General features: G+C 44.7%; 1 protein-coding gene across 2 annotated transcripts in view; it reads right to left on the bottom strand.

Moving 5' to 3' along the window:
• The window catches only part of LOC122574518 (serine/threonine-protein kinase 17B-like), a 64,387-nt gene that overhangs the window by 23,557 nt on the left and 21,281 nt on the right, over positions 1-19,549 (bottom strand). Inside the window, exon 2 of one of the 2 annotated variants that reach the window (XM_043742217.1) lies at positions 3,852-5,463. The exons of the other annotated variant lie outside the window; for it this stretch is intronic. Within the exon in view, the coding sequence (XP_043598152.1) occupies positions 3,852-3,973 (122 nt within the window). The 5' untranslated portion in view covers positions 3,974-5,463. The remainder of the gene's footprint in view (positions 1-3,851; positions 5,464-19,549) is intronic. 2 annotated transcript variants of the gene reach the window in all.

Raw genomic sequence — 19,549 nt, 5'->3', positions numbered from 1 at the left:
TACCGCTCGCGTATGCACGATTCTCGTAAAGATCGCGCCTTCTTCCAACAAATCGCATCTACCTTCGAGTCTAATTTGTCTTGGAAATGCGATGCATCGAGACTGTTGCTCAACACTCGCGCGATATTTCTTCCACGAAACAGCCAACCGTACAAAATGTCCCTGTGTTTCTCTGTTCAAACTTCGTCAGCGTGTTCATCGCTGAACGAGAACACGTGGGACACCCTGTACAATCTCGCGTCTTAATCTCAACTCGGTGGAATCGAGCAACGTGTCTTCAAGTTTTGCGCAACGCCGTGCCACGTTCTTCTCGCCGGAGTCGCTCGAATAAACCTGGCAAATTACACGAACCAAGATATTTGCTCGTGTTAGGATGACGGGCAAAAGTCTCGGGGAACGGCGTCAAGCGGAGAGCAAGAAATCGAAATTGTATTTTTCGTCCCGTCGAGGTAGCACCTGCGAGAACCGCCGCGCCGCGTTCGTTACGCCGGTGAACAAATTCCCCGTAATAGCGAGGAGGCAGCTGCGAGCTGTAGCCAACAGGTGGTGCGATAAATCGAGGCCGAAATTTTATTCACGACCGTTACAGAGAAGCTCGTTTCTAACTTAACGAACGAACGTGGACTCGTTCTCCAGGAAGAAGAACTGCAGTTGTGATTAATGTGTCTGGATCGTGAATCTTCATGAATCTAATTGGGGTGGTCGTGTCGTACATGATACGAGGTGTTCTTATGCATTGATTCACGATTCGAACATTTACCAATAATATTTCTTCATGTCTACGCATCGTACGTGCCACGTGAAATATTTCAGATTTGAAACCAATTGGGAAATATATTGTGTATATATATATATATATTGAAAGAGAAATTACAAGATAAGAAGGTTTCGCCTAAATTGATAAGAGATTATTGCAAGTAATACGAGCAACGATATTTCGAATCTGTGAGCTCATCGGCAGATTGCAAAACTTAATTCCGATATACTCTGGCTAAATCTTGAGAGAGATAATTTCAAGAAAAAGCGTTCGGTTATTTGTTACCTCGGTCGGATATTTCAAACCATCTATCGACTAGAAAACTTGACTAAGAAACACGCGTATATCGATTAACGTTTTCTAGTTTCGATAAAACCGTCTCTGACCAAGTAAACGTTGTAGTCGTGAAATGTGATGAATTTTAAGTAGCTTGAATCCGAGTTCGATCGGAGCGCATGCCAGCCGAAGAAAACGAGGTTGGTTCGAAGTCTCTAACGAGGAGCCGCGGTCGGATTTCTCCGTGAAAATACAAAGTGCCGCTTGGCAACTCGTTGGAGGTTAATTACGTGGGCGCATTAAGTCCTGACCTTGAAAGGTATCGTGACAGAAACTCGACTTTCGTCTAAGCGAACGCGGAATCGCGCGAGCGTGATTGTCGTCGACAAGACCGAAGTCGACACACTTGCTGGACCACGTATATATTCACCATTGGCGTAGCTCGAATTTACCGATTCATCAAGTCAGAGGTACTAAACATACGTCGTTTATGTTAAGTTTTAAAGTTTGCATACATACATATGCAAAAGCGTTTCCATCGAAAGCTAAGCTAAACTGTACTGTAAGGTCTTGTACTACAATAGTAATGAAAATATTTTTAAACTCAGCGTAGCATAATTTAGCTCAGCTTCCGCGGTTTTATCGATTTCATACAACCTTTTTCGCGAAAGACGAGGAACTGCCACAAGCACGCAAAAGACTAAATTCACGTTTCGAGGAGTGGAATTTCTGCGTTCGATGAAAGGAGAAGACCTTCTATGGTAGCGGTGGAAGAAAACAAGCCTGATCAACGGGTTCCAACGAGAAATCACGGGATCTAGACGTTGCTGGCCTGGCGCTTCGGATTTCTCCGCGGAAATGTAAAATAGCTGGGTTCGAGGTAGTTGATGCGTGCACGGGCGTCTCACGAGCCAACGTTCGGAACTGTTACACCGGAAATTAAAAAATTATATGTTTATCTTGTAACATGTATTCGCTATCTTTGAAAAGTATCTGGATAATTACGCGTTTTCGACGAAACGTATTTCAATTATAAAATTACTGATAAATTGAACCGCAATGATTAAACTGCGGATGTGTTTATGAAAATTCATATTCCGAACATAATTAAACACACGATATCTCAATAAGCTTCGCCGCTCGCATATTGTAACAAGTATTTTACTATAAATATATTTTGCTACCAACTATTTTACTGTGTGCAATACATGCATTTTCCATATTATGGGCATCCAGTATGCCTTTGCGCATTTCAGATTTCCCATAAACGTTCGTTAACAAATTTTCAAATGCCGCTACGAAACGCCGCGTGAAAGTCGCGTTTCCGAGATAATCCTCGAGGCTGCGGCGCGATAAAATATCGACTTCGCGTTCTCGTGTTTCCTAAACGTTTCTACGTATTCGAGTTTCATTGCGCAACGATCGTTAATCCCTTAACCCGTTTCTGACGCACCGCATGCGTTTCCCAGGAAACACTGTCAAAAACTTTGTAAACGACTTCTCTGTATAACATTAACAGTGCAAGAAATCGATGTGCAATTATGTACGTCGCGTTGTTAAATTTATCGCAATTTCCCGTGATTTTTATTGCAAATTGGTAGCCTCTGTGAGAAAGGAAGGCAAATGTTCCCGGGGTGCGACGGTTTTTGTGGCGTTAAGGTCGTTAGAGGATAAACGGGAGATTTGCTGCAACAGCCAGATAGCAAGAAGCCCTCTACGCGGAGGTCTAGTCGCGAGGAGCGCGTTAAATCGACGCGCTCGCAATCCTATGACTACGTTCCGAGAAGAAAACGAAAGAACGGAACATCTCGAAGCATGCAATTGCCGCGAAGACGAGGATGAAGCTAGAAGGCGAGACGTAGCGGGATAATTTGGCGAAGCTGAAGGTTCGTGATCGCGTTATCCGGCAATGCAAGGCTCTCAAGACTCTCAAGGAACAAAATTAATTAGCAATTTGTAACAAATAAAATTGCACCTGGAAGCGGTAATTGCAAACGTTTACCGCCTATATTTATGTAGCTGCGATATTGGCAAGCAACGGTTCGAATTTACGAGCTCCTTGAACCACGGATAACGTCAAAGTTGTAACTCGAGGCGTCACGAAAGTATACCAAGCAGGAAACTGGACCGTTCCACTGTCGTGCTTCTCTGGTTAAAGAAACTCCTGGACATTTCCTGCTCTTCGATCTCCGCGGCCGGTACTGTAGATGGAAACGATATACGAGTAGCGCGATCCTAAAATCAGTGGTTAGTTAAAGTTTATACGTTTCGAGTGTCGAATTTAACGTAAATATGAAATTAGTAGAAGCTTACGAAAGTTATTTGCAAAATTTCTAACTTCTCGAATCTCTTTCCTGGAACGCAAAGATGCAGAAACTCAAAATTGCATAAGCAGTTATCGTCGACAGTCTAGCAGCTAACTTTCAAATAATTAAGACGTCGCAGTATACATATGCCGAGACATTTCAGTAGCAAGCAAACGTGTTAATACGAAAGAGAATGATCATTCGTTTCTACAGCGTTCACGGAGTCTATTATTATTTACAAGTACAAAAGTATTATGATCTGCACGGTGATGAAAACGCAAACTAAAATTTATTGCACATTTCTCGGTCCAAGAGACGATCGCGTCTCATTTGATCGCTGCAGGATCCGTGGGAATATCAAGGAATAGTTTGCTCACGGTTTCGTGATCGACCTTAATATTTAAGAACGCAACAATACTTTCACTATGTTTGTTTCTCTTAAATAGCGCCAGCTACGTTATTATTTTTCCAGCGAATCTCTGGTATCCGTGCGGGACTTAAAGCGTACTTACGACCTCGCTCGATCATCCGACCGTGTCCCATGTTGAAGAAGCGCGAACCAATAGCCGCGATTCGCTTTTACATCTCGTTCCTTTGAATCTTCGGCTTCAGGGATGAACCAGTTATCCGGCATCGAGTCTCGCAAATTTGTTCACAACGTGGAATAAAGTTCTAACCGAGGCTGAACGCGGTAGTGCCGCGAACTCCATAGAAAGTATACACTTTCACCGTAGTGGTATCTCCATCCAGTGCTGGATTTGTACGAGACGCGACGAGGAGCTCTTCGAAGCTTTTGCACGATGATCGAGACAGAGAAAAGCATCGAGAGCTTGAGGCTGCGACCTCTTTGCGGTATACGTTTTCGCTTGGATGTACCATACGCTCTTAAGCAACGAACGACTTGCTCCCATAAATTCGCGCGATGTGGATGTCGCTTTTTCTACGCGTTTCACATCACAGAACAAATCGGTGTAACTTCTGAACGATAAAAGAAACGTTATTTTTCATACTTTTCAGCCGTGGTTCTCGCAATTAAAAACGCGAAAAGAAACAAGCTTTCCCTTCGGACTGGAGTCACCGAGTCGAAGGACCGACATGACCTAAAATACGACGACTTGGCGTCGAGTGTCTGACGAGTGACCACATCGTAAGTCAGATATTACAACGTTTTGGTGGTCGTGCTCTCCTAAATTGGATGTCTGTTGTTTCTTCCCACGACCAGGGATCAACCGCAAAGTTCGAAACGGCGTGTTACTTAAAGCTACCGAGCATAGACACATTAAAACTATATACGTAGCCTGGTGTAAGATCAATGACCCAGGGTCAAGAGGAGAGGTAGGGGAGTCGAGCAAAGCGTTAAGTGCTCGTTGCCCTCTGGTGTAGAGCGGCGGACCAGGAAATCGGTGCTAACACCGGGATCAGAGTCTACGTCGTGCAACACAACCTTGTGTGTATCCATCGTCCTTTAAGGCATCCATTAGCTTCCTAACTACTAAACACACCGGTCAGTCCGACGACCTCGTGCTCCTACCCACCATCCGGTCTACGAAGTACCTTCTTCCACCTCTTCCCTTGAGGAGCTTGTGCCTTTTTATTTTCCTTACTCTTCCATCTTCGTCCACCGCTTCTACCGTTTTCTCCTTCCCCTCCGTCTCCCTCTCCTCTGCCTCTCCTTCTACCATCCTCTCCTTGTCCCGATACCGACGTTCGAGGGTCATCGACATCCGCGACTGGAGACATTGTACGCAACGTCGTTGCTCGGCTATCGCGGTTACGAGCTTGGCCACGCACCTTGCGCTAACGGTCGACATCCTTTGTACCTCGCGTCTCTTTCATCTATGTAAGTAGCCCTTTCGATGGTTCAGAGGTTGGAAAGCTACAGAAAGGATAGATTTATTTGGTGCGAGAAGCGTTCAGCTCAGATATGGTCGCTGGCTGTGCTGGTCGAAATTAATTTCCATCTAACGCTAGCGGTGTGACGTTGCAGACGATAAGTGGCTTGTAATGTTCTACTAAAAGGATACAGAAGGATACAGGAAGCTGAACGCAACAAACAATGGCTCAAAGTAGACGTACGACTGATGTGGTAACAAGGTTTGGTGTTTGGCGCGCGCAGAGTAATCGCTAGAAGTAAACAGAAATATCGCAAAGTAAAATACGTTGCAGTACCTCGTAATTTTTTGTTCGATGATCGAGAAGCTCGTGATGAGAAAGCACAGAGAGGACAGATAGAAAAAAAACGTTCCAGTGCCCCTGAGAGGAGAAGGTTGCGCAACGTTGTGTAATCGGCCTAACGAGCTGCGAACGCAACTGGAACGAATTTCACCGCATTGGTAACGATGCAACGCTGGCCCGTTGCAGTAGTTGCACAATGGATTTGCATTCGAGAGAGAACCGATGCAGAGCCGGCTATCGTAGACGACGCGGTCGGTCTGCCTACCTATCTGCTAATTTCCTTAATTGCCAGCAGAGTCGAGTGTAATTAACAACGACCGGGGGCAACGAGTCGCTCTGGTTTCCGTACCACGGGGCCCTGTAATGAGATAAACTTAACCATCGGATGGCATCGAGATCGTTCCGTCCAGAATTAAGCGGTTCGCGTGAAACCAACTGGCTTACCAGCTCTATACGCTATAACGGAGAGGTTCTTAACCTTTTGTTTACCACCGATTTCCTATAAATAACTCTTTATTGTCTCAGAGCCGCAAGACTTCAGACTCGCAACTTCCATCCGTAACGTGTTAAATATATGCGTTTGAAACTCTCCTCAACAACCTCCGAATTTCGATAGAAGCGAGTCACTATATTTATACTATTTACACTATATTTATAGATGAATACGCGTATTAAATATCTTTTATTCGGATAAAAAAATAATGACTTGCGCGTGTGATGACTTCCGTCTCCCGAGGGCTCACAGACCACAGATTAAGAACCGACTATATGCTATATTATAGTGTAGACTATATAACGTATACTATGGACTATAATATAAAAATAAATGAGAAATGCCACCTAATGACAAAATCCGCAATCACTTAGTTGCCAACCCGATACTGCCATTGTTAGATTAAAAAGGGAAAATCCACAGGATCTAGCAACAATTCGATATGAAAATCATAAGAGGAAACGTGATAAATACACTTTTATGGATTTTCTGACCTTTATGGAGCTAGAAGGAAACGATCATCGAAGAAGCGAGAATTTAGTTCGGCGAGAGTACAAACGCGGGGTAACAGAAACGCATTATTGCGCGAGTCAAGCGGACACGTTCGCAGTCTTCCCGTCGATTGTCGCTCGTTAACGCCATTGTGCTGGTGGACTTGGACGCACAGCGGGTACACGCGTTACGCAATACACGCACTTGATACGGCTTGCGGCTGTCCAGGATGGACCGAGAAAAATACGGGGAATATCGTGTCGCGAGTCTGCCGCTGCCATTTAAGCGTCGCCAGCTAATCGACTAAACTTCGCTAAGAAGCGAAACTTCCAACGCAATCGTCCGGGTTTATAATCGAGTAATCGTGTCTGCGTCGTGAATGGACCAAGATCTGGTTAAATCTTTCATTAATCTTTTTAATCCCTTGATGCCAATCGCCGTGACGGAGAAACTTTACCTGCAGCCAAAATTTGGAGTAATAATGGAGCTTCTGAAAATCCATCTGGTGATGGACTTCGGCTCTCGTAGACATAAATTTCAGATCAGATTATGTATCATAAAGGAATACTTGTAAATTGTAAAAGTAGGACAAATTTTAGCAAATATCGTTCGTTCTTGTCGCGCTTCTAAGCGTTTTAGTTTATGCGATCAGTATGGTTTCTGAGCGACTCAATGTTCATAGTTGACACAGAAATGACAAACGCTTCTTTTTCTTTTTGCGAATCATAATCGTTGGTCTCGGGTCTGTTGCAGTTCCTGATTCTTCGCAAATGTCGCGAGAGAAGAAAGTAGCAGCAGGACGAGCTCTTAAACAGTCGTTTGAATTCCGTGCCTCGTTCACAGTGGTACGAAAAGGAATTCAACTGCGGTAATGTCACGGGAGCAGGTTTTGGAATCTTGCTGGCAAAAATGTATTTTTCTGCTTGTTGCTTCCATGCTAGAACACTTTTATCATTTTTACGGGATCGGCTGCATTCCCGCAAACCGCTTCGAATCGTTTCATTCGAAACCTTCTGCGGTCGACCGCCGCAGAAATTTTTCTTTCTCTGCCTGCAGGATGATTATTACTGCGACACAAGATGATTCTCGGTCCTACGAAGGATCAAGTATACATATGTATCTCGAACGAAGTTGTAATAATTTGTCATGCCACGAAAACAATATAATTCGATCGTAATTCAACGTGTTTCCTTCGTTGCTATCGTTGAATATCATACAAAACATCTCTGTGGACCATACGCTTTGACTCTCGCAATATACGTACATGCATATTCCAACAATTTAATTTTTAACCTTTCGACAATGTCGAGAGTGCGTCGAAAGGTCATCGAGGATCTCGCAATTATATGGTCGACAGCAGTCAAAAGCCTGTTGACCAAATACCACGATCGTCTACCTTCTCTCGGAGAGTTCGTTCAGACGAGTAACATTTTTATCGGGCAACGAGCACGATGAAACTTTCACGCGAATCGTTCACCGGTGTTTATCCGTTGCCCGCCGAAGAACGAACGGAATGATATTTAACCTCCTCCGAGAACGGTTACAAAACGACCCGTTCCAGTTTCCTCCGGCTCCGTTTTCCTCTTTTTCTCCTCGTTCGTTGCTCTCGTAGCCATTAACCAACGGCTCGGCGAGTTTTCGCGCGATTCCTGTCTCTTGACCAGTTCGTTTCATCTCCAACGAGAAGGATAATTATACGCTGCTTCGAAACAGACTAGACGAATTCTAATATCGCGATTAAATGGGTCATAAGGAAAGCCTACTCTTTTCTTCAATTTTCCAATCCTTTAAATTACATCATCGATCCACGGATCCTCGGAAACGATATTACTTTAATCGATCGTTTTACGACATCTTAACAATTTTTACGCAGAGATCGACGCTGTGGCACACGTCGTGACCTACGGTGTTATTTTTAGAAGCCTGATCTCGACAGGATTAATAATCGAATCAGATTAGAGCGGGGAGATTTTAATGCGCGGTACCCAGCCGTCGACCGGTTGGTCGATTTTGGTTCGATCGGCCCCTGGGTCCCTTCCTTCTCCCATCGACATCGATTTTTGCTCTTTTCAAACCGGGTCAGCAAACTGTGGCGACCGACGAAGGACGTCAAGGGAGTCCGTCTCCCCTCTTTGCCCGAGGCTTCCTCCTTTTCGTCCACGTACGTTCGCCAAACGCCTCGTGCGTCTCCCTCCGGTTAGTTTTTTTCCTCGTGAAATTTAGAAGTCGACGCCCGTCCCTTCGTTCGTTCGTGACGAGCATTAATCCCGACAACGACCAAAGTATCCTCTTATTGGCGTTTTGCGGCGTTCCGTGGCTAAATCGGGACCCCCGAAGAAACCGATACTCCATACCAACGGATCTCTCGATCCTCTATCTCTCGTGATTTCTTTCGACGTTCCACCGTACAACCTTCCCTTTCTTCCTCCTCAGTTCCACGCATCTCCTCTCCTTTCTTATTATCTTTCTCTTTCTTTATATTTTCACGAAATCTATTAGGTTGGTAACCAGGTGATTGCGGATTTTGTCAATACCACCTGATGACAATAGAACCCAATAGAACGGCGAAATCTATCGAGCGAGATGCAAGTCTGGCGAAAGGTACAGTAGTTGCGCTTCGTTGCAACGATGCTCGATCGAGATACAGGGGAGGGAACGTCAGCTTTATTTTCGCAAGGCATCAAAGTAGACTGGGTTTATTTGCGATCGTCGATGGGAAGTTTTGAAGGGTACCAAACTGGTCGGTTCGCACCAGCCATACTTCAACGATCGACAGCAGGAAGTCGCCGTGCGGTCGAGATGAACGATCCTCGGATCGACCGGTCCATCTCTCCTTCTTTTCCTTCTTTCTCTTTTCCCTTTCGTGATACCTACTTTTCTAGCCGAAAGGTCCATGGTATTTGTTCGCTTCTATCTGTATGCGGATGTTCGTCATCTCCGACGCTCGGATATTTAGAGAAAGTGGGATTCTCCGAGTTGGCTTTTAGACGCACTAATTAGAACTAGAACGATACTTTGGACTTATTACCAGCTTGTCTTGAAGGAATGTTTCTTTCGTATCGCTGCTGCTTCAAAAACAAAACGTACTATTATATAGCGCTCTTTGTCGACTCGCACGATGCCATCGACTAACAGTTATCGGCCATGTTAGTCACAGTTAAAGGGAGAATTTCCATAAACGTCGTCGCTATCGATGGCTACTGTCGATGAATCATAATTAGCCGAGGAAGATGTTGCGTTAAATCAAGGTGTGCCGTGTGTCTCTGCTGTATGAAAACCAAATCAAGTCGCGTGAGTCAGGCACGAGCAAGTACAATACTTTTGTACCACGCGTCCTGGACAACAGTTTACAATGTGCGATGACCGACGCGAAACGTGGGCGACCAAAGGTATCGTCTTGCCAAAAGATCTTCGCCCTCGCATTGTACCGTTCGAATTTCGTCTAGCACGATGTGAGGTTCGTTGACCCTGAATTTTCTGTTTTCACGGCGTTCGGAAAGACTTTTCTTCCGTTCCAAACGATAGACCGCGGATATTTCTAGGAATTTACGTTCTCGCTTTTTACGAACACGACAGGAAACATTTTCTTTAGCGTTGCGCCAAGAAAGATTAAATAATTTCTACGGATTGTTTTCGAAACGCAAAGACACACGGTGAGAGACGTTCTGTCGATTCACAGCGACCTTGAAAGGTACCGATGCCAGAAATCGGTGACTATTAACATAAATTAACACCCACGAAAATTTCATCGCAACGAAGAACGACAAGATGAAAGGAGGGAAAAGTGAAAAGCTCGCCTGTAACCTTTCGCTCGTTGCTATGTATGTAGAAAGATAATCGTGAGGCAATCTCCCGAGCGACGCCTTACGCGTAACGATAACGAATTATCAGTGTCGACTAATCATAGGTATACTTTGTCACAATGGGGATCCCTGTTACCGGTATCTCCGGTAAATACGTCCGAGCGATACGTACCTGCAACAAACACGAAAAACTTGTCGTTAGTTCAGCCGTGGGTAATTCTGCTGAAAAATATGATATATGCTACCGTTCATAAGTACATATTTGGACACTTGATACAAATTCCGTCTGTTTAAAGTTGAAATCCTAAATCAATTGAAATATCTGTTTCTAACAAGCCTAGCAGATTATAGTACAGAATTAACGATAGAGAAACGTTCTACGATCACAGCTTCGAAAATATAGACAGCGGCGTGTACGTAACATCGGACCAGCAATTTTTTAAACGTCCAACTTAACAGTCCATATCGTTCGAACATAGAAAATAATGGTAATTATACATTCTCCTGTTTGTCTCGTTCGGTAAATTCCTCCGTTAACGATTCTAGGGTTAAGGTTTGGTGCATCGAACTCGCTCGTATGCAAATTAGCCGGGACGAGAAGAGAGAATCGAGCGTTGTTGCTCTCTGGTTCTTCGGTTCGGATTCGAAGAGCTGGAACCTGGGCCGAGCAGGAGACACGATCGAGCATTCTCGTGCACAGGAGGAACGCGTTCACGCGAGAAGAGAACGCCGGTTATCCTCGACACGTTACGCCGTATACGTGTAGGAAGGAGCTATCGAAAATCTCAAATCCCACTAACCTCGTTGGCGAGCTACCAAGGCGATGGTGCACACGCCTTCGGTACGGATTTCTTTACGGCCTGCTGGGAATTTATTTCTTCTTTACGTGCGACGGATATATATTCGCGATAGCAGCCACCGCAGGTAGCCGTACGTAAGAGAAACGCGAATCGCGAAACAACGCCGAGAACCGTGTGCTTCGGATGTCTCTTCGCATCGAAACGCTTCCTTACGACGCTTCCACGGCCGAGCCACCACGCCGATTCCTCTTCCACGTTGATAACTTTTTCTTTCGCTGCGTGTATCGCGCGAAAGGTTCTTAATTCGCGATTTCGCGGCTAATAAAGTGCACGCGTGTTCCTTCGCTCACGGAAGAAAAACGAAAGAGTGCCAATGGACGCGCGAATCGCGTCTATCGAGCGAAATCCGATCGTTTCCAGACCTCTGGTCGATTCGTGAACCAACTACGAGTGCACTTTGATTCGTGTCTCACTTGTTACGCTTGTTAATCGCTTCGATTTTACGAGACCAGCCTTCGCCGTCTCGAATCTATTCGTTCGAGGATATTCCAGTATTGGAAACCGATATTTTCCCATCGGACTGAGTTTCTTTTATATCGAATTATTTTGGAACTCGTTATCTTTTTCGTACTCCAATATAAGTAGGTTACAACACGCATTCTTCAAGGCATATATTTTTCAAACGTAGCTAGAGATTTACTTTCGTACGAGCTGGAACAATTTTGAATTTAGAGGATGTTGACGGAAAGAATGGTGATATTAAAAGATAAGGATCGATCTAGGCAATAGTTTCTCGATAGCGCGTTTTCGATATCGACTATACGAGTAATGAAGCAATTATCTCGGTTGTAAGATTAGAAATCATTACAAATGTTCGTCACTTTTTGCTTAATCTAGGTAATGTGTAAATACAGGTAATACGATACCATATTACCTATTTATTCTACTAGGAATAACTCCAAAAGCACATCGGGTGAAATTAACTGGTTTTCATATCCAGCCGACGTGAAACTTGGAATCGCTGGAAGAAGGGGCATCGATCGCGGAATGGTCGGTGCAATCGGCCGCGTTAAACGGATGCTAGAAACTCGGCCGTGTGACGTAACGTCGCTTTGCAGAGAGACTAACGATTATTACCTTCCCCCTTGAGTTGCCGGTCTTCGTCGTTGCCAGCGAAAGCCGGCGACCACGTGAAACTGTGACAAGTACTAAAGCGTGTCGCAATTACCTTAGAGACGATACTTCAACGAGGATCCGCTACTCGCTTTTGTATCGCGCGTACTTTACGATTTTCTTCCTTCTTCTAAACGCCAATGCGGCCGTATTCGAGGCACGTACGTTACCGGACCGGAGCATGACAAATATGTAACGTACTCTTGTTCAAACTGTCTCGAGGATCCGTTCTAAGTTTCTAAGGCTATGATTAAAGCGGTTGCCTGTGGTCTGACGAATTGTCGTCCTCGACGATGGGACGTCTAAAGAACGACGTAACTAACTCGCAATTTACATACGTACGCTAAGTTTTTCTTGCATCTTTTCGTTAATTTTCAAATTTTCTCGTTACATAGGTACACGATTAACGTTTAATTCTCAAGACGCAAATGATTTATCGCAAGAGCATAACGTCAAACCACGGTAGATTCTAAAGCGAACTAAAGATACGGCGTTTGCAAACCTATCGCTGTCTTGTAGCATTCGATGAAAAATCTGGTTGGTTTTAAAGCGGGAACAGATAACCAAAGTCTACCGTGTTCGATGGTGGCGTTTGAACGTGTTCGTCGGAAGGTTAGTTAACTTCTCGAGGAACGTTTTTCGACGCAGATCTTTTTCGAGGAATTCGCGTGGATTTCGAGCGTCTCCGTGACGAAAGGTACGCGTTCGATCAGCTGAATTCATTAAGAGTCAGCACGCTGCTCGATATGAGAGAAGTATATACGTCTTAAGCGAATACGCCGGAGAACCGGTTATCAATTACCACCGATTCGAGGCCGTTCGCAAAACAATCAGCAAAAATTCAGACCTCGGTGGTCACGCGTCGAAACGCGACTTAATCGCGGCGAAACTCTACGACGATTCGCGGATATTTACTGTCATTCGTTGCGCGCAATTAGCATCTTAAATGGAATACATCTACATCTCGAACGATGTAAGCAACGAGATCTGTACCTATTTTTTATATTTACGAACCGTTCGCTTCACCAAAAATCTTCCACAACTTTAACGTCTTAAACATGTAACGCACAAACGCAAATACAATCGCTGCAAGTGCAAATAAATATTTTGCTTACTTTAATTACTCGTCTTTTCAAAAATTCAGAACGAATTAAATTATGTACAGGTAATTTTATATCGTGCAAACGATACGTGGCATTCGCGTCAACGGTGATTGATTGTACTATTGTGACAGTATTACATCATACTATTTGTAAATAAAGAAAAGTCTATTACGTCAGGGTCCTTCGAATATAAAACCTGTATCTTTGTCCCCTTTCAATAAATTCGTTTTTAAACACCAAAGCTGTTTCTCTATTCTTTGGAAAATAACAGGGATACCACGTATCGTTTAAATCGATTTCCATATTTCACTTACGTGTACACGTCTGAACCGCTCGAACCGAGAAGAACGAATAACAGAGCTGTAACAACGACCCTCGACTGTCGTGGCACGATACCATAACAATAATCCGCGCATGACAACAAGTGTCGCGATTACACTAATTCCGTGTCTGTTTCAACACTCTTGAACGGTTCCTTTTTTCTAGGAATCGTATCGTTTCTTTGTTTTTCTTCGCGATATCACGCAGCGTGAAATAAAATTAACCGCAGGCGAAATACATACCTGCGCGGAAATATCATCGCGATAACACTCGTTATGCTCGTTGCGCTCCACCGCTCTTTTTTACCTTTCGTGTTTTTCGTTTTTCGATGGTTGGAATCGCGACGTGAGAAGTGGCTTTTTCACACGGTCTCGTTGGGCGGCAACGATCGATGGGAAACGAGGATGAAAAGTAAATCGCAGTATATCGGAGCTGCAGTTAGCTTATCCCCTTCAAGGATGTTCTATTCTTGGAAGCTGCATCTATTAACCGTTAGTCGTTATGGCTTCTTTCCTGATGAATCCGCGATATTTTACCGCGTTCTTCGCATTGCTATTTCAATTTATTGCCATTGCTTGACTTTTATTGCCTTTCGATACTCCTCGACTTTTCTTTTACGCGTCATCTAATATTATAATTCGTCGTACTTGTGAATGTAAACGACGCGTTTCTCTCCGGCGACTGAATCGCGGCTGCGTGTGACTTTGCGACGAAAAAGAAGTTTCGCGATGAAAAAAATTACGATGAGAAGTTTTTTTTTTTATTATATTGTTTATTTTTAATTTTACAATTTGTCCAGTGGGACATTAGGTAAAATGTTATAACATATGATTGAATAGCATGTGTATGGTTACCCCCAGCGGGGTGCCATCTTCGCGTTTTTTAGTTTATATCCTTTATGAGATCAGCTGGGTGTTTCCTTTTTAGTCTTCTTTCTATTCTTGTGTTGATCGTTTCCGTAGCCAGCCTGTTTGGGTGTGTTGTTATTCTTTCTCTGTACCTTTCCGCGTATCTGGTGATCTCCTCCTTGACCGTTGGTCCGATGAGAAGTTGTTAGCCATCGTCGTAACGACAGAATTGTACAAGTTTTCCCAGCGCGCGAATAAAAATACATCTTCGTATCGCGTTGGCGAAAGTTAAATGTTCCAACTAAATGATACGCAAACAGACATAATAAATAAAGACAGAATCTTCGAGGAAACAAACAATAAAGTGGCAAGGTTATTAGCGTAAGTAGAAGTAAACCATTCGCGGGATGCTTAATGAGTTTCTCCACTCAGCTATTAACTCGAGACACCGAGGTGGCCATGATTTATAGCCGTGGTGAAAAATCGAGAGAAACGTATCTGGTTTTGTCGGCGAGACGCGTGGGCGTCTGTATTTCGGTTAAGAGGAAGGGAACTGCCTGCCTGCCGACCGAAAAAACAGGACCAACGACAAACCCGATCGTGCGTCTCGTTCTCCATGAATTTATAATGCTTCGTTTAATTGCGAGCTGGAGAATGGATGTCCTCGAACCGAGCGAACGAAAAAAGGAAAAAAATAGTGGAAATTGGACGGCTGTTTGACGGAACGAGATAGTTGGAGGAGAGACGCGAGTGCGTCGATGCGGTAAAGGGATAGCATCCGGGGCAAGGCGGGACCTGCATCCGGTCTGAAAACGGATGAGACCTGGCATTCAAGTGCAAATCGTTTCACAGCATTGTGCTCGAGAGCTGGAGACCGTGGTAATGGCAAAGACGCTCCCCTACCTTTGCCACCGACGAGGGAGGATTTCGAGGAACCAGACGGATAGACGCCACCCTCCGTGAAATTCCACGACCAGAGACTAATTGAACGTTTGCCTCGTAAGAAATACCTTTATCTGAAATAGAAATTGATTTATCTATCGTGGTGATATGAAATTGATTTATTTGCCTCTACCGGTAACCTTTTATTTCATAATTATACGATGGAAGTCGTTAAGAAAGAGCCAAGTTAACAGGTTCGATGCCATTCTCCTCAAATCCGCCTTCCATTTTCTATCCATTTTATCTACGGCGTATAACGAGACAGATTTCCTTTCTATTACACGATTAACCGTAATGACGGACGATGTACGCGATCGAGCAACGAGGCGAACATTATCGGACGTTTGCTATTTTATGTTTATGCGAGGCTGCATTCTTCCTACGAGGCTTAATTGGAATATTCCTGTTCCATTATTGCCGGCCGAAGTCCGGCTTGGCTCCATCTTGCCATCTTTCTACTAAAATATTTACATAATGCCGGTAATTGACTGTTCGATCGAGACCTTATAATTTAACATGGTCGCTATGACAAATCGCTTCGAGCCCGAAGCGATACGCCCACATAGGCGAACGAAGACGCGTTGCTACGTGCCACGAACCAATTGTTCTTAGCATTCGTATCGTCTGGTATTCTCGACTCGATTTCAACTCTCTTTGCTTCCCACGAAATAATGGAAACGTAATGAGAATCGATCGAATTTTTGCCGGCGACGAGCGACGAAGATATCGACGATCGGCAACCGTAGGCACAGTAGCCCGTTAAAATCGCGGATGCGGATAACACAGTCGTTTCGTACAGCTTCCTTCGAACACAAAGGTGAGTCAGGTGCGCGACCTTTCATTGTCAGCTAATGAACGCGAGCCTAACCGCTAGGATCGATCGATTCCGGTGTTCGTAGCGCGGATTACGCGTACGAGCGAATCAATTTGCAGCGATTCGATGGACGTGGTGGCAAAGAGGCGAGTCGTGACACGTTGACTCGTTCGCTTGGAAACAGCAAGAGAGGAAACGAAGAAAGGGAAAGAAACGGAGGAAGAAGGCGGGCGAGTAAGGGTATAAAGCGCCGAACCTGCCAAGGAATAACTTCACGCATGCTTCCCACGTGACTCAGCCGGTCGAACATAGATACGTATCGTTGGTGAGCCCTCCGCGTACAACCTGCACGCACGATGCGTGGCGAACGTCGACGTTTCGTTTCGACCGACCGTGCGCGCTCGTGACTCAACCGAGCCTCTAACCCTTTGCTTTTTTCACCTCTCCCTTGTCCCTCGAATTTTCGCTTTTTCCCCCTCGCGAACGCTGACCAAAGAGGCCTAACTGTGTTCGTTGTGCGCTTTTCGGATATTTGTCGTACAAGTATCTGGAGAGCCAAACTTTGACCAACCGCGCTTCTCAACGATCCCTTAATTTCCATCTGCCTTTTCTCATTACGAAGTTAAAAGGTCCTATCCGAAGCTAGTAACGAATTATTTGCCTGTACACTTACGTGTAACAATTACGCAGGCTATCGAAAAATAACGTCTAATATTTGAGATCGAAGGAAAGAGAAAATATCGGACGTCTCGAATGTTACAGCGTGCAGAAGGATAGAGAGGAGATTTTTACAAAGCGGGTGCAACCGATGACTCGTCTTCGGCAACTTCGTTCCGTTGTTTCTACCTTTCTAGGAAGTATCTTCGTCACTGTAAGAAATACAGATACCATGATGTAACACGTGGATCGTTTCGTGTCTCGTTCATCTAACGATTCGTGATTACGAAACAAAAGTCGCGTTCCTTTCTCCGATGTGTCGAGTGTTTTGACAGGGGTCTGAACGCGAAGACTGAGTCACAACACGATTGGTATATGCGGTATGTACGTCCAAGCGAGTTAACGTTCACGTGTGATTCAACGTCGACCAGGGTCCGGTCGAAATTCCTCGGCGCAGTTCTGCCTGCGTGCCTTCTCGCTCGCTTCTGCATACAAAAGGCTACTAGTCGTGAGAACCGAGAACCGGCTAATCTGTAAACCGCGACCCTTTCACGGAACTATCGACTCCAGCTTAAGGCGGAGACAATTTGTCCCTGGCATATCCTCGGTCACAAATTAGCAGGTATCGTTTGCTTAACACAGATCTAAGCCTTATATTGATCTATTTGCTTAACGATTTACCCTATTTCTTATTTCCTTATTTACAAGGGTTGGTTAGCTTTATCGTTAAGAAGAATTTCTTCAATTTGAGGGAAATATATATATTCTAATTAACTTATGCTAAACGTAGACCGTAACAAGAGGATTTTAATGACACAGTTGAAAGTGTGGAAACAACCGGTTAAGTTCACACAAGCTTTTTCAGGAATGATTTTCGATAAAACGAGCAATATTTTGGAAATTTTCAGGAGTATGGAAGAACACGTTCAGCTTCAGAACAAAAGAGACAATTTCTAGGACGAAATTTTTAAACTGCCGATAGATAGAGAAAGAAGTTATTGCCCATTTTCTGACGAAACGCTACGTCTTTCTTCGCCGCTAATTTCCCGGAAAATAATAGGATAGAATAATAAAGGATTACGAAGGTGGAAGTACGTGGATAATCGCGAATTGCAGAAGTAAATAGCGATTTACGAGCAGCCAGGTATTTCGTAAAAACGTCACGGCGGAAAGTGTCGCAAGTTTTAGCGGTGAAATAAGGTCGTCCACGAGCGTCGTATACAACACGCGCTACACCGAGATCTGTGCTAGAAGGGTTCTTATTTGCAGGTTAGATATCGGTGATACTTAATCGCGTTTCGAAGGAAACCGAGACTATAAATCAGACAGCTTTCAAAACTAGCTACATGGCATGGACATGCTCTCATTAATACCACACATCGGCCACGGTAATTGGACGGTCTTTTAGCGGTACGATCGACAACTTTCAGCCTATATAATCGGCAAACCCACGCACGAATTCGCGTATCCTACACCGTGACACGAGATCGTTGCTCTGTCGCCATAGCTCCGTAACGATATCGTGCCTTCGACACAGTGCTCGTGACAAAACTAGCAAAGGTGTTCGGTCGAGGTGATCGTGAATCGTTCTCCTTCGAGAATCGTGGCCGTAACACGATACGATCGCCAGCAACTTCTTAACCGCGATCCACCGTGTTTCGACGATCGTTAACATCGTTGCTTGTTTCTATCGTTTGGTATCCATAGTTTAGACAAATATTTCGTAATTGCCATTCCTTCTCATAATCGTTTAAATGGCACGTAACTATATTCTTCATACGAAAGGAACGTTTTTCGTGATCCAATGGAGACAGGTTGGAATTTGAATTATTTTATTTAGCGCGATAACTGTACGCATCGTGCACTTGACAATTTCCAATCGAGTGTTTGAACGAACGGAATCTTCGCGCGTAGCAAACATCGCGCGTTCCCCAGTGAACGGTATTCGTTGTTAGTCGACGTTAGTCGAGTTCACATACATAGTTAGCGAGCATACGTAATTCGTAAGCTTTTAACGAACACCGGCGTACACTTTGCACTGCGACAACGGATCACCTCTCCGGAAAGCGTCGAGGTTCTTCGATGGAAACGTTCAAAGGATAACACCGAGAGATTTATCGGGAAACGATATCTCTCGATGTCAGCAACGGACGAGTTGTCTCGTTGGAGCAAATGATTCGAGTGTGTCGAGCACACGCCTCGCGAACTCTGCCCGCCTCTTGATCCCATTAGCGAGAATCCCGAGACTCAGGTATTTCGTTCTTCCTGGGAAGGAACGCCTTTTACAACGTGACCCCGTATTTCGTCGAGACAAGACACGAAGGATGAAAGAGACGAGATGACTTCTCGCGAGCCGCAGCCGCAACGCGTCTTCGTTTATCGGGCTGGTTCGTGAGGAGGCCTACTTTGCACGTGGCCTACTTGCGGAAGACCGGCGGTCACGCGAGAAGGCATTGAGCCGACACGCGTCTCCAGTCGACGAATCGGTTTTGACCTCGAACCGAATCGGAAGTAACGTTCTCCGCTAGAATCTTTTCGCGCGTAACAAACCGTCGTGGATAATTCCTGTAGCCGTGCATCTACCGCGAT

This window comes from Bombus pyrosoma, linkage group LG13 (genome assembly GCF_014825855.1).
Source record: "Bombus pyrosoma isolate SC7728 linkage group LG13, ASM1482585v1, whole genome shotgun sequence".
Taxonomy (NCBI): domain Eukaryota; kingdom Metazoa; phylum Arthropoda; class Insecta; order Hymenoptera; family Apidae; genus Bombus; species Bombus pyrosoma.
This window is presented reverse-complemented; position numbering and strand designations above follow the sequence as displayed.